The 16,601-nt window shown below is 35.3% G+C and overlaps 1 protein-coding gene across 3 annotated transcripts in view; it reads right to left on the bottom strand.

Annotated features, from left to right (window-relative positions):
- The window catches only part of MALRD1 (MAM and LDL receptor class A domain containing 1), a 292,727-nt gene that overhangs the window by 270,430 nt on the left and 5,696 nt on the right, over window positions 1-16,601 (bottom strand). For all 3 annotated transcript variants that reach the window (XM_068934618.1, XM_009673718.2, XM_068934619.1), the window contains exons 3-6: window positions 13,303-13,397; window positions 13,062-13,223; window positions 7,625-7,718; window positions 3,855-3,998 (exon numbers count right to left, since the gene is read on the bottom strand). In XM_068934618.1, coding sequence (XP_068790719.1) covers window positions 3,855-3,998; window positions 7,625-7,718; window positions 13,062-13,223; window positions 13,303-13,397 — 495 coding nt within the window. The remainder of the gene's footprint in view (window positions 1-3,854; window positions 3,999-7,624; window positions 7,719-13,061; window positions 13,224-13,302; window positions 13,398-16,601) is intronic.

The raw sequence follows: 16,601 nt of genomic DNA on the forward strand, positions 1-16,601 counted from the left end.
TTTCAATAGTTTCAATAAATTCTGAAAAATATTTCCATGGATGCTTTTTATACAGAGAGCTATCTCAAATGGAAATCAATGTGGTTCTCGCACTTTTTAAATTGAACATTTGTCTAAATGATATCAGAACTTAAATCTCTATCCAATGTTAAAAGCAACCACTGGTTGTGTTACTAGATTTTCCTTTCTGATATTAATACTAATATTCTTTTCCATCTTTCATTTTCAGTTCCTGAATCTTTAGAAATAGGGTAAAATGGAATTGGCATACGTTTTAGATCAGAAAGAAAGTGACAAATAGACAAATTAAGGTTCTATGAAACATCCAGAATGATCACGTGTCCATCAGGGATGCACCACTGTTTCTCAGGGAATAAGCTTTATGCAAGCATGAGGAACATTTTTGAGACAAATGGAGGCCTATCTTTAGAAATGAAGACTCTAGAAACTCCTGTCTTGCAAATACAGGCCTTTTTTTCCCTGGATGTAGCCTGTATAAATAGAAATATGTGAGTGTAACTGGACAAGCAATCAGCTGTGCTAACACACTTCAGGGAAACAAATTTGTTACCTTTAGTCAACATCTATTGAGCAGCTTTCTGAAGATTAATGGTATTGGGAATGTTTTTCTTTCCTTTGTTTCTTTTCCTTTGTTTCCTTGCAGCTAGCTCTTCTCCAAAGCCTAAATTTCCCTCAGCTCAAGACACTGTAAAATGTATGACTGTATTTATGATCTGAACTTCTCTATACATTGTCTTGTGAATTTGCAAGACTTTCTGAAGTGTAAAACTTCTACTTCTGAAAGAACGGTGAACAAAAGTCCCAGGAAGGCCATTTCACTCCTGCCAGTGTGGTAGTAGGGCTATCGAGTGGCAGAGTTGTATACGCTTCTGGTAAGATTCATTCTTCGTTCATTCATTTCTATTTACAGAAATCAACTAGAAGAGGCTGGGATTGCTGCCAGGACAAACACCATAGACTTTAATATCTTTCCATAAAGCCTTTTTTAAATCCTGTGTGGCTGCTTAATTAGGCTTTCAGATGGACAGTCTTGTTTCTTTCAGCTTTGAAGAAAAAAATTTCTGTTGTAAGCCAAATCTTTGAGTCTTCCAGAAAGACCAGCCCTGACTGTAATGGAGCACAATTGAAATAGATCTTAGAATTTTTTTCTGAGGTGGTCCTGTGTCTTCCAAGACCTGAGATGGTCAGGCAGTCCAGCCTGCTACTCTGTAGGTTCAAAACTCTAAATATTTAACTACTGGCACAGTTTCAGCCATTTTCTGATGCAAATCCTTTATTGCTCCTTCTGGTTTAATTCATATTCTTTTAGTTCACAAGCTACATAACTTTTAATCTATTTTACTAGTTTTAGAGTGAAAACTAAGCCTTAAATTAAAACCGAGTGACAAAATGAGACCTTTTCTGCTTTGACAAGTTCTCTTCCCAGCAGGCTAGTTGTGTGGGGAAGAGGAGGTCAAATATGAACTGTCATTGTTTCTGCTCTTTAGAGATGAATTTTCATGAACTCACAAGTCATAGATAAAATCTTTAAAAGTGCAATTTAATAGGAAGATTAAATATTCTAATGATCTGGCTATCTTCTTCATATTTCATATAGACTTGAGGGCTTTCATCGTTAGTTATCTGTGAATAGTTAGGTTTAAAAGGCACCGAGCTTTCTTTTTTCTTTTTTTTTTTTTTTGGTATCTCATAAGAATTATTTTTTTAATGCAGAAAACTGGTTTCATTAGTTTCCTACATCTGGGGTAACATTTATGTAAAGTAGATTAATCCAATATAAGAAGAATGAACTACATAAACTATATACATAAAGAAAATAAAAATTATGTATATTCTGAATAGCGTTAAGAGAGAATATAAAATCTCTGTAAGAACTTCTGACACTAGAGAAATTAAGAGGAAAAGTTACAGAGGAAGTGGCTACAAGACAACACCAGAGAAAAGAAGCAATAAAAGAACAGAAAAGTCATCCAAGGACAGAAAGTATTTTATTAAATTTAAGAACACCCAGGAAAGGAGGATTATTCAAAGCCTATAACTAACCATTTCTTTATAAATATAATTGTCTAGACCTCTGCTTCGTAATTTAGTTTCTTACCCCTCTTCTATTTATCGTATTGAAAGCTTTGATCAAAATCAGAAGCTAAAGCTTAGCCAAGCTCTATTTGCATTGCAAGTTTGAGCCTTGAAGCATGGCATTTTTGAGGTTTGCATACCATTTTCTTACTCTTTAGCACTTTGGTCAATATCTGACCTCTTTATATATATCTTAAACATTTGCATAAAAAGAAAGCTAAATGTATTGAGGAGAGATGAGCTACCATAGTTTAGATTTCCTTTTCTCCCCAACTTTAATGATGAACTAATTTCTATGTGTTACTTTCACACTTCTCATTTGTTCTCAAATGCTGTTTTTTCCTTTGTATTATGGAAGCACAGGGAGCATCCCCAAGCAGCTGTTTGTGTTGTACGTCCAGCCTACTCAATTACCCATGCATCTTTATACAATGATGCCCAGGCACCTATACTGACAGGCTTTTCAAAATATGTTCTTTTTCCATAGATTGCTTGTGACTTGGTCCTGTACAAGCTAGTTGTAGAATTTCAGTATGGCTTACATAAGCACAATATTGTCATAAAAGGGATGCTCATTGCCATTGCTAGCCCTTCAGATATCATGTTAAGATGTAGCAGCGAGGCAATGTATTCCAGTGAGGTGCTGAAAAAAAATAAATAATAAGAATTAAAAAAATTATTTCTTCATCAGGTATCCAGGTAGAAATGAAAGGATGCTGTAACTTTTTTCTTTCTTTTTAAGATGAGGGAAAAAATTTCTGCTTTACCCATCTATATGCCCTCTGCTGTATACAACAAATGTTAATTTGCAAAAAATCATTTTAATAGCATGCATACACTTAATCACTTTTACTTAGTGTTTCATTGTAATGTGACTTGCAGTTATCAGGCATTTTGAAATACACGCTAAAAATTTAGTAAAAGTGTCTCCGAAAACAGAACAATACCTAATGGCTCGTTCACTCCGGCTGCCATCAGAGAGTTGTACTTCATTTCTCTGGGCTCAGAGTTCAAGCAGTAATCATCATGCTATCAGTTCTTCAAAGCTACATCACAAATTATACCATTACAACTAGCGCTACTTAACCTTTTTGAAGGCAGGCTCAATAGACACGCCAAGCACTTAGCCGGCATGGGATTCCATTTCATGTCAGAACACTTGCACATTTATATCCATTAAGCTTTCAAAAACCTTTCCCATAAGTCTGTAGACAAGCACTATATAGTGACTTTAAAAAACAAGTGCTGCATTTTACTTCTGAAAATTGCAGTTGCATTATTTTATTTTGTTTTTAAGAGTAATAAACTAATTTGTATAATAAATGTTTCTCTTCAGCTCACCTAATTAAAGATTTAAAGTGAAATTACTGAACATATGCTCAAACATAGCAGCAGTGCACAAGAAGCACTGCCAAACATCAAAAACCAACCAACCAACCAACCGAAAAAAACAGGGCTGTGGGCTTAGATTTAATTTAATTTCATCAAGGAGTTGCAGAATAGATTTTATACAAAGAATTCACTGGGGAGTAACCCAATAACTAGCTTATATAGAACTGTGCATCAAAATCTTTCATGTTTTATCAGCGCATGTGTTCACCCTTACTAAATACTCAAAGTAAAAGCAAGTTTAAGTACAAAGTACATATAATTACTTATGCTTTTCTTCTGTTTCCACATTGGGTCACCACCTTTTCCTAAAAAGCACCGTATTCTTAAAGAGAATTAATAAATATGCATTAACTTAAGTTTCTTACCTTCAGCATCGTTGCTTCGGTCTTTCAGAGAGGAAAGGGAGGCAAGCTTGTGCCCTGCTTGCAGATGCGCCCATGAAGTGGGCACAGCTGCTTGATCTGAATTCCACTCACACATGTCAAGCTCAAAACTGGAAGCCTGCTGTGCTAAAAGGCAAAGCAAAGCAATCACTCAATTTCTTAAAAAGTCATTATTTATGAGACTATTTCCCATTAGAAACATATGCTCACTGAACTACTTCACAACCATTCTGTCTCTGGTTACCTCAAAAAAAAAAGCAGTCTACCAGTAAGTGTATCTGGTATTCAAGGCTGCCATCTTTAATGATAGCATCTTAGAAAATTATTCCCTAAAGAGGGATGTTTTTTCAGAGCAACTTATTGGTATTTGTGTTGGCCAGTTGTTATAACCTTCGTGAATTCACCTCTGTAGAGTATGTTCTCACGGAATATCAGAAATGACCTATTATAAAAAAAAAATCTGTTTATCTTTCTATACGATAGCTATAGTAAAATCAGTTCTAACTGAGAGGTTAAACTCAACAGCATCTTCATAATATTTACAACAGAATTCTCCATTTTAGAACCAAAGGATCTGAATATATCACCACATATTCTCAAGAATTTTCTAAAATTCTTGAAGTTTGAGATGCCAGAGGGTAGCTGCAAATTTTCACGTAATTAATAAGTACTATAAGGAGAAAGTCACTATTATTAACAGGATTGTATTATGACAATGAAGGTTCCATTTCTTAATGTTATTACAAGGGAAAAGTAGTTTTCTGGCTAATACGGATTTCTAAATAGCAGCCAGAGTATCTTAGAAAACAATGAAGATTCTTATCTGCGTGGAAAAAATAAATAATTTTATGTCAGTATACATACACATTACTGTCTGCTTCATCACAAAGTTATTTGTGTCACTCTACTGCCATCTCAGAGAAACACGACTTCCAGCTGATGTTACAAATCTCTCCTTTCCCCTTTTATCAGCTTTGCATATTCACATACACTTTTTTTTTTTAGCAGCATGCATGAACTGCAAAGAGTTGGCAATTTACTTCCGATGGCAAATGCAAAATTCTAGAACAATCTTTCTAGACAAGGAGGGATTTGTACAAATTCACGTTTGAAAAAAGCTGTAAATACGCTCAAAAGAGCCAAGCTCTTCATTAATGCTTTTTCAATTATTGAAACAAAACATTTTGACTAATTCTGAATTTTTAATTGTAAATATTTCTGAGGGCTTTTTTGTTTTATTTTTGACAGTGATGACAATCTTTTAGGATTAAATACACATTCCAGGGGAGAGGAGAAGGGAAGGAAGAACTTAAAGGTGACCTCAATGGAAAGTTTTTCTACAAGAACACTTTATATCCTTACCTATCTATAGTAATCCAAACAGCTTCAAAATCTGGAAATAGCACGTTTGGATAATCCAAAGTAAACGAGGGGCACTAACTAGAATTTATTACTTTTACACTTAGGTATATTGGCACACTTTCTTAATAGTGTTCTGGTTTCAGGTTTCAATACACAAAAAGGTCATCTCAATGCAACAATTGTATTTATAAAAATAAAACACGATTTTCATATTTATTTAAAAAAAAAAGTCAAAAAAACTTTAGAAGATATTTATGTGCTACATTCAAAGGAAATTACATATTTCTAGAGATCATGGTTTGGATCAAGCAACTCCTGAAAGCACAAAAACTTAAACTGTTTTGCCCTAAAAGCACAATCATAGTAATGAATACAAATGCACAGGTCATTTCATACCGGTATTTATACTGGAAGTAGAAATCATAATGCATTCATGAAAAATGCAAATTTTAACAACAAATTTCATGCAATTAGAGCTGTCTTCATTTAAATCCCTCTTATCCAGACATTTCACAAGATTAGAGAAAAAAATGCTTTCAAAATCAAGCAGCCATTAATCTGACCTTTTGTTTTAATCACTGAAAAATGTTCAGCAGTAAAATTCCTCTTCTGAGGAGAAAATTAAGATCTTTTGACCCTGTTCTTTGGCTGCTGTGAGCAATTCAGATGTCACCTAATGAAGTTAACTTCACCTAACGCAGAAGCACAGGATAAGAACTGGTTCTTATTAGAGCACATTTGAGGTACTTAACAATGCTGCAGTAAAGCCGTCTGGATGTCACACTTTGTACTCCAGTAGCTGCCATTTAAGGTAAATTTAACGATTGAATTTATCCGTTCTGCTGAGTATACCACATTTTTGCCTCAATTTTTAATTTCTTCCTGTCTTTGAGACAATATTTCATCTCTGTAGTTGATGCTCTTTTCTTTTTTGTTTGCTTTAGAAGCACTTTGTTTATGAAAAAGCCAATCTATTTGAACAGAGAGATACATATCCACCTGCAGGAACTGGTTAAGCAAGCATATCAGTCAGGATTTAGCAATGCATTTTTTCCACTTCCTTTTTATCCTTCAAGAATCCTCCAAGAAACAAAGAGAAGTTGGGGGGGAAATCCCACATCTGCATTGATGTTTCACTGTCAGTTTCAAATTCATCTTTCAAAAAAGGTACACTCTAAACTAACCTGAGCTTATAGGCAAGTATGCCCTAAGTTTTAAATTAGCATCCTTGCACTTTTAAGTAGTACTGCTATAAAGCCACTACAAAACAGAAAAGCAAGATTAGACATGGAATTTATAGGAGCATACGACTTTTGCTTCCATAATTCCCCACTGCAAGAAAGCTGAAACATGGAGAGGTTTTTATTAGCAAATTTAGTATTTAATTTCCCCAGTATACCTCTCCTTTGTTATGTATATGTCCCTGAATTTTATGAATACAAAGGCTAAGCTTTGTATCCTGCTCTTACTGTGATCTGCCTACAATTGCTCAGCACTCTAAAATGCTAATAATCATGTGCATCTATTTTTAATAGTATTTCCCAATGGGACCTCTAGAAACCTTTATTTTAGACTACAATATACAAAATTGTTTGCGGAACCTAGAATGGTCTATGTCAACCGATTCCATATCTTATATCACTATAGGTAGTTAAATTTAAGACCCTCAATTATTGTGCTACAACTCAGAAAAGCAAAGGGGTCTTTTGCATCAGGACTGTACTCACCTTATGTTGCAGCATGAGTGCCACAGTGCAATCTTCTTGTGTACTTGAGAACAGTGAGAAATCTAATTAACACTAGGAAGGTCTTTATGCTTTTCCCATGAAAGTATATTGGATTGAAAAAAGGAAAATGTGAAATATTTTGCTAAAGAATCTTGACACCCATGGGAGGACTGGCTGCATACCTCACTAACCTAACACGACAGCTGTTTAGATGTAGTGGAGCAGAACAAAGTAACTCCATTGCAGCTGAGGATCAGGACCTTCAAGCATTTAAAAATACACACAAGTGCCTTGCAGATTTTCCTAAAGCCAGCTCAAAAGCTTTTTTGGACTCAGCTGAAGACATCAGTTCTTTGGCCAAGAACAGTAGATCTTTCCTGCGCACTGAGGGCTTAATGCTCTCCTAGTTGTAGGAAGTTCCTGCTGCATTCATACTATATCAGTTTTCTTAAAGTATTGATTAGTATTCTTTATAACTGTGTTTATATGTAATATGACAGCTGATGGTTTAGAGGAATGAAAATAAGGCACGTGAAAACAATTATGGAGTTAAGAAAGCTTTTCAGTACCAAATGGTTTCCCTTTGTTCCCACATGGTTTCTCTACTAATCAAGGGGAAAGACAGAGTAAAATTATTTGTATATTGAAAAATGGAATTCTTACCAAATTCTGGAAAGCATCCTTCACTGAAAGAAACATCGTCAATGGCAATGGTTTCATCTCGTCCCTGCTTCTCTACCATCCCCCAAAAAATAACCTGCAGAGTTTAACAGGAAATGAGCAAGAAATGACATTCACCAGTGTCACAGACAAAGAGAAGAAAAACATCCCAGGATGCTCTAGGCATGGAAAATCTATTACATTATATATGTATGTGTGTGTGCAGAGGGAGGGAGGGAGGGGGAGAGAGAGAGAGAGAAAAAAAGAGAAAGAGAGAGAGAAAGTCTGACTTACACAGTTTCCATTAGAAAGACAAGAACACAGACCATGCATTTAACAATTTTGGAGGATTACCATCCGGGCTTTTTGCACACATCTGTGGCTTGTCAGCATAGATATTTAGTCTAGTCTTCTATCTAAATCAAGAATGAAATTGCATTTAACTGAAAGAGTCTCTTGGAAACCACAATAAAATACATTAAAATCTAGGGAGGAATCACGATAATTAGGAAACAGAAAGAATTTGTATATTATCAAGCCATTCTTCCACCAGAAACTGGAAATATGACCCTTTTTTTGTTGTTTGCAGAACTGAACAGACAGATAGAAAGCATGATCAGGGTAACACACACCACTTAAGCCAGAAGCCCTTCATTAACATGTTTTTAACTAAAACGGACTTTGAGAATTTTGTTTTAAAAACAAAATTCGATGGTTATTCTGCCGTAACACTACAACAGTAATTTTTCCTATCACAATCTTCTGCATAACTAAAGTTATAAGTATTTTACATTTCTGTCTTTAGGGGCAAGTTGCAATCTAGGCTATTTTGCAAATGTGGAGACTACCCCAGTTTCTCTGCAATGAAGTAGAAGATGACTTGACAGCCACAACCCTGGGAAGAAGGGGTTATTCATGCTACCTAAAGTTAGAGGTAAATGTGGGTATGGTATGAAGACAGGGTCTGTTATAGTATAATTCAAAGCATGTAAATTAGTCTCCTGCTCTGAATTCCCTTCTTGCTCCATTGACTATTCTGAAGTCCAGCCTTCTCATTGAGTGAAATGCCGAGAAATCAAACATATAAAAACATTCTCTAAATTATTTCCTAGCTCTGTCTTAGGATGGTGCAGCTCCACTCTCCTCCAGAGTCCTGGAGGCACAACATACCTAGAAGTACAATCTGGCTCTTAATATGTAATGTAGAGTCTAATACTAGATAATAAACTTTCAAATACTAAGTTCAGAGCTCAGTGGCAGTTTTGCAAACAGTTTAAATGTACAAGATTGTACCAGAAAACCTGCATTTACCCTATAAGCTATTGTCAGCTAGAGCGTGGACTACAGGATTACACTACTCACCAAAGAGATGACCATTATGTCCTGCCTTACTACAGGGAAAGAACAGCAGTTAAATGACTCCTGAAACCTTCAACAAGGGCTTTTTTCTTGGTTTTGGTGTTCTCTTTTTTGGGTTTTCTTTTCATTTGTTTTTTAAACTATACTTAACCCATATAAGAAGCATTACAGCTCATAAAGTCAAATGATCCTGGCATTACATGACCAGTGGAAGACGGAATGTGATTAGCCACATAACCAGTGAAAAATCACTGTCTCATTTGAACCTTTTTTCAGTACAGCAAAGAGAAGGATAACCAGGAACCACTTTCTCTAACAAATATTCCAAAAAGAGCCGTGTTTGCAGGTGCACGGAACAGCTGCATTTTCTAATATACTATTTTTAAGAAATAATGGCATCTTGTGAGTTTATGCAACAGCTGATCAGAGAAGCTCAATGGAAAAATGCAGTTCATTGAATTTCAATAATTTTGAGGGAACAGGCGCAATCCTGATATCAATTTTTGTTTGAAAAGGTTTAAAATCTTTTGCTATAATGATATGTTTGTGTCATTTCATGTTTCTATCTGTTTGGAAAGAAAAAATAAGTTGTACAAAATATTAATGACATCGTATCACAGTCAATTATATAGTTATAGAATGAAATGCAGTAGCTTGGAAATTTGCACATTTGATTTGTTTCATAATAGTAACATTTTGAAATGTTGAAAGTTGCTGCAACAACTTGTGAAGATAATGTATGCTTCAGTGACAACACCAGTAGAATGACAATTAATATATTTGTATTTCCCATTTTTATGATTACATGGTTTCAAAAAAGCTTCTAAAAATACTGTGCACTGCTTTAAATCCTAAAATATAAAATAAATATTTGGCAAGCCTTTGATATTAAATAATACATATTTGACCTTTTCACAGTGAGTCTTCACTGTGAAGTTGAAATCCAGTTAACAAACTCATTTGAAAACATATATAGTCTGCAGTTACAGCTTTGATTCACACTATACTAAAGAGGTGCCATCTCACTTTGGTAGTGCAAAATCAGAGGTGTTTTTAAATTCATACTCTACAGGAGCATACAAAATATTTAATAACATGCATTAAGTACCTGTACGGTATGTTTGCCTGGTGAAGATAATAAAATGCACAGATTTAAAAGAGATGATTCAAATGTATATGCTATGTATCTCTCTGCCAAGAGCTCCCTGCTGACTGATGGCAAGCATTCAAAGCTCAGAACCTTGGGTCATATCCAACACTACATTTTGACTGGTTTGATTAGCAAAATGGGGAAGATAGATATAAACCAAAGTTACCTGGGCAGTGAATATGAATTCAGAACTGCTTCACTTTACTGGAGTTCCACAAAATACCTGAATCATGCTGGCTAATCTCTCTCTTGATTTTAGCCTTAATTTAACCACAACTATGCAGTGAAGACAGAAAATTTCCAAAGAGCAGAGAGACTGTCTGTAAGTAAAATGAGACTAGTACAAATGAAAGTTACTTAAAGAAAAAAAATCATTCCCAAAAAAGGAGAGTATTAGAGTGTATATGAATATGCAGATGCATCTCAAAGTTCATTTATAATCTGGTGCTCAGATAACTTTTTCAGATTACTCTAAGGACAGCACTGCAAGCATAGCTCTTCTTGCAACCTAATCAGCCAAAAGCATTGATGGAAGATCACTAATATTCACTGCAAAATGTTATAGGCAATTTCAGCTCTTATGACTGGCATGATTAAAGAGTGGGAGGAGGAGAAGGAAAGAAGAAGTACTAGTAAAAGTAATTATTTTTGAATGTTTATATTACTAATATTTTGAACAAGTTGCTGCATAGAATTACTCACAGATGGCAAAAGCAAATAAAGAACAACTGAAAACTGTAATCTGGGAATTTTTAATGAACTGCTAAAATTTCTGGACTTCATTACTGAGGATTATAGAAATTCAGTTTCTGCATGTTTTCACTCTTTTTCCTTCTTAATTGTTTGGAAATGGAAGTTGTACACGTTCAACACCCCCTAATGTTCTGAACATCCAGTGAAATGACAGCCTTTGCTTGCAAAAATAATCAACAAATGCTACCTAAATACCTATTATCTATGGCCATCAGAACAAATTAATGCTGCAACTCCATTTGTGGCAAATATGCAGCTTCAGCATGATTATAGGGATAGGTCTAACGTAGCACTGGACTTCCTCTGCAAGCAGACTCACATGTACAGAAGCCAGCTGCAGTGGCAAAAGGTCAAAATGGGCATAGAAGAGTCAGTAGCTATAATTGATTCCAATTAAAATCTAATTTCAAAAGTATTTAGAAAGTTGGGGTGAAAATTTCTCAAATATCCTTTTTCAAAAATTTTTTCCCATGAAAAATTGTATTTTCCCCACCCCAAAATTTTTTAGAAACTTGAATAATCAAAAAAGTTATATATATGAAAATATCAAAATATCAAAATATCAAAATATCAAAATATCAAAATTCAATGAACAAGAAAATATCTTGAGTATATTGAGGAGTGTCCACAATAAGGTTAGAGATTTTTATTATTTTTCCACAGTTTAGAGCAGAAAAAAAATTACATTTTTAACAGTTTCGATGTAACAGGAACTTTCCACTCTGCTGCAATAAGCCAGTATGATTGCTAATTATTTTAGTATATTTTTCCTACTGTATTTTTGCACAACTTTACCACTCTTGAAAAATGCAACAGACATCCCTCTAGGCTGGAGACCTTGTAGTTTCAAAAGAACAAGTTCAGAAGGTCAACTGAATTATATTCACTTGCATGATCAACATCTTGCAAGTTGTCACTGGAGAGACAACTTGCAACAGAAGAGGACGGGTTGCTCAGCTTCAGCCTCTGTGTTTGGTAAGGCGCCTGGCTACATTCCTTCAGTCCTTCAGTTTGACACCTTCCTCTTTAAACTGTACCCATCAGTTCTCTTTACAGAAGCCAAAGGATAAAAATGTCTGCTAGCCATGATCTAATTAAGATTTGATCCAGCAATTTAGAGGCAGAAGACTCCATATTATATTAACTGTCCCCAGACCTATGCCATTTTCTAAACAATATAAAAGATGAAAAAGTAAAGATAGAAGTAAATCTTGCCAATATGATCCCATTGCTGCATGTCCACTCAGATAGAAGCAAGTTATCAACAGGTAAACACATAAGTACTTCTCTTGAATTAGGTACATTTATTTCTTTCATAATACATATTCTCAGTCCATGTTGAGCAAGCAAATATTACTTTGAAAACCCAGATCTTATATCCTTAAGCACAATGTCACCTATGCAAGTCTGGTAATTATGTTACTCTTATAGTTTATTGAAATGAGATTGCGCTGACCCTAAGAATGCCTTTGACTTGACATGCTAACCAACTCCTCACAGTAACTACTGTAGAAGGAAATATCTCCAAGTTGCTCCTGTACTCCCCCATTCCCCATCAGTATTTTGCATAATAGTGAACATGCATTATCCATGATACTATTGCTCCGAGTTACATTTATTGTGCTAATGTTTTGTATAAATGAATATAAAAAATACTGAAATAATCTATGAGACTTGCATTATTTTTCAGCAATTCTGAGCAAAATAAAACCATATGCATACGTTCTGTGATAAATGCTCAAAGCTATCATGAATAGTAAACCTATAATTAATAGTTGCATTCAAAGTTTGTCACCAGGAACGTGTCTGTAGAAATTCACAGAAGACATTTGTAAATTAAGCTTCCAGCTTAACAGTACAGTTAGCTAGAGCCTAAGAGAAAATAGTAATAAAAGTTAAGCTCCTAAGTGCGTCTTCTCTATGGGCAGGCATAAATTTATAATGTAATAAGAACGATTGTTTTATTTTAGATATATTCACAGTTTAAATGAGATTTAGCATTAATTTTAACATTGCTGAGATAAGAACAAGCAATATTTGTTAATATCATTCATGAGCTTCCAAATTGCTTCTCTCCTTTATCTTATGCTTTCCATATACAAGATATTTATCTTCACTGAATTTTGCCTTATTAGAAATCACAATTTATAAACCATTCACTAACTGTAATTTACCAACCTCAAACTTTTCAGTGCTATTGATTGCGATCATATTTGCTTTCCACTGATTTTGCTGTTCTGCCGAATCTTGCCAGATGTTTTTGATGGCATCCTCAGAGTGCTTTTGAAGCCCCACCATCAACGTTCCATTCATTTGACTGATCCAATAATAAAACTTAATCTAGGACAGAAAAGGCCTGATTATTCCAGGAAAGCACTATGACAAAAGGCAAAATACAAGGATTTTTGCATCAAAATACCTGGCAAATGCGTTCTTTGTCAGTTGGAAGGAAAACATTGCTCCTTAAAGTTGCAGAAGAAGATCCCATTTCAGAGGACAATGAGAGGAAATAAGCTATGAAAAAGAATCAAAAACTTTAGCAACTTGGAAAGAAAAAATATTTGAAAGATAGCAGTAAAACAAGGACACACGCACACACACGCACACACACGCACACACACACACACACACACAGAGGTATAAATTAATACTGAAAAAGTCAGCCAGAAGTTTTTCCCCAGAAAAGATTAATATCACACTTGTAGCCGTTGTGGGCTGAGCTTTTGTTCATATTAAGTATTGACACACCACTTCTCTTTATGTTTCATCTGAAATATCAAGTAGGCTTCCAATATATTTCATGTGTAGACAGCCTGAATACTCAATTAATAAATGTCAAATTTCTGAACAAAGCTAGGACTAGCTCAGTAAGCTGGTCAAAGAACTTGAATCACAATTATTGAACAAACTAAAATATTTCCTGCATTAAAAAAAACCAACTACCGTGACCAGCAAAACAGACTTATTACACCAGTTCAAGTCTTTAAGGAAGCGTTACTCAAGAAGATGGATGAGGAGATTATAGTGTCCCTGTGTTCCAGAAAAGTCCTTTTTCTAGATAGAAGTTAAATATGGGCCTGAGTTTCGGCTGCTCAGGAAATTGCCTTGTTACAGAGTGGAGGTTGTAGCCTCCCCATACAAAGCATTGGCCTCAGACTCTCCACACTATCAATAAAGATAATGTTATCTTTGTAGTTACAAATCAAGTCCAAATTACACATTTATGTAAAGCAAAGCTTTAACAGCTCAACAAGAATAAGTGAAACATGGCTGCCATTGTACTTTCTAACAGACTAGATCTCTTCCTGACAAGTTTGGTTTAGGTATCCAATAGATGGAGGGCTACCACCATCTTTTAGAATATCAAATATTGCTAGCTGAAATTTTGTTCTTCCTAAGCATGAAGATTTCAAAGATGTTAGATGTTATACTTAAAGGACGAAGGATGCAAAAAGGCTCAAGCTGGCTTTTTCCTTCCTTTGCCTTCTATCCTCCTTTCCAAACTCCATGCAATGTCAGGTAAAGTGCTGTCCTCAGACATTAACATGTAAATGAAAATAAGAAGATTTGAAGAGGGTTGAGACCGAAAGCAATAAGAAAAAAAAAAAAAAGATGAATAGGAACATCTAAATAATTATATCAAAACTATCCACACTGACCTCTCATCCTTGGGTGCAACTGGAAAGGCACTGACCAAGGACACTATGACTAGCTCAGTACTGGAGCCAAATGAGCAATCCATCACAGAGGAGCATTTTGCAATCTGCTAATAGAGCAGTGGCCATGCTCCCCCTACGTTTTAGCTCCTTCATGACTGCTCAGACAGCACTTTCAGAGCCTGCTAGCTGCAAGGATACTCTTTCCATGCACAACAGACGGTGACTTGGTGGCACAACAGAGCCCTATCCCTCTTTCTAATCTGTTTCAATAGTTTTTCCACTTCCATGAAACTTTAAACATTGAACTTTTTTTCTTTTAGTTCTCTAAAGAAAAAGGTAGCTGAGACTTATATGCAAAATCAGGTTTCACCTGCCACAGGATTGTCCAACACAGATGGGGCAGAAAGGGCAATTTTCTTAAAACTTTTTAAAAGGTAATTCTACATTTAAACCCTGCACAGATTACAGATTTCAATGAGCAAAACCAGCTCTTTAAAATTGTTATCATCAGTCTGTCCAGCTATGTTATCAGTGAAAATAAGAACCATGAGGAGAGACAAAGCTAAAGAAAATCAGTTGGGTTCTAGTAAATGATTATGTAAGTCTTCAAAGGAGTTACATCTACCTCATGAACTTTGCTCTTTTTGTTAATGTGTGTGCAATTACTTATCGTGATGGTAGGAACTGCTCTCATTAATGCTATGCTATAGGACTCAATTGTCACCACACAACGTCTTTTCTGGTTTTTAAGCAGGAGCTAAAGTAAAACTGCTCACAAAACCTGCTAAGTCTTCAGCAGTAGGAAAACTTTATGAGTTACTATAAGGACATAAGTGTTTCCTAGACAATTAGAACCAGCACTCAGAAAATGAAAGATTACAGTTTAGCCATTCTCATTAAGTATAAAACTGAAATAAATGAATATGCTCAACTCTCCATAGCCATTCAGTTCACTAGTCTGAGTACACAACCTCTCATCAAGCTGAATAGGTGAAAATATTCAAGCTTTCTATTATTCAGTCAAAAAAGCTTACATGAATGCAGCTACAGTTCAATTTGGACATGGCAAACATAATGCTGACTGAGCACCCAGGACAAACGGATAGGAATATACAGGTTATATCTTTCTTTCAGATTGAGCGGCTTTGTCTACGCTGTAACAAACACCTGAAGCTGTTGGTTCTCAGTCTTGTGCCGGTTTTGGACGCCTGCATAGGTTAGGTCCCTCCCTCACCCCACCCTCACGAGTTCTTAGCAAGATGAGGATGACCTTCTTCACTGGATTTAGGCAAGACGACCTTTCAGGTCTTTGCTACCTCCTGAAAGAATGCTTTATACTACTGAATGAACATAATACCCTAGGCATTTCAGCTAGAGCAAGACTCTGTTGCCTGGTTACTTAGTTTTGATTCTATCCTAGAGTTTATTACATTTTTATTCTATAGTATTTGTCTTTTATCTACTTCTTGATGTTATTGTTTTAAAGATAAAATGTTTCACAACTTTCATACTTGAGATAAAACCTACCTCTATCAAAATGGCCTGGATAGGAGGTCAGATTTTTGCACTAACATTAGTTTAACCCAGCACTCATCTAAACAGATCCTTATTTTCAGAAGCATAGCACACACAGGAGGATTTGCCTCTATGATACATAAGCAAAAAAGTAAGTTGTTAGAAGTACGTTGCATGTGTACAACGTCCCAGTTCTAGAACATTATGAAAACTCTTTGCTGTGGAATGAGGGACTTGTGGGAAAAGTTCTCTTTTTTTTGTAAATGAAAAACTAAAAATGTCTATGCAATTTTCATTTTGCTGACTTCTAAATTCACATATTCACCTCTAAAATACCAATTCATGTTAATTTAATGCAATTGTTTCCTGTTTCATAGTTTATGCAATGTGTAGGAGTTTTCACTTGCTTCAGAACCATATAGATTTCTTTACTCCCAAATAATGACAGTTTAGGAGTCATGTGAAAAAAACACAGGCCAGAGTCAATCTCACAATCATGCTTTAGTCCCTTATAAAAGTATATATTCTGTATTCTTGCACACTC

Source organism: Struthio camelus, chromosome 2, assembly GCF_040807025.1.
Source record: "Struthio camelus isolate bStrCam1 chromosome 2, bStrCam1.hap1, whole genome shotgun sequence".
Taxonomy (NCBI): Eukaryota; Metazoa; Chordata; class Aves; order Struthioniformes; family Struthionidae; genus Struthio; species Struthio camelus.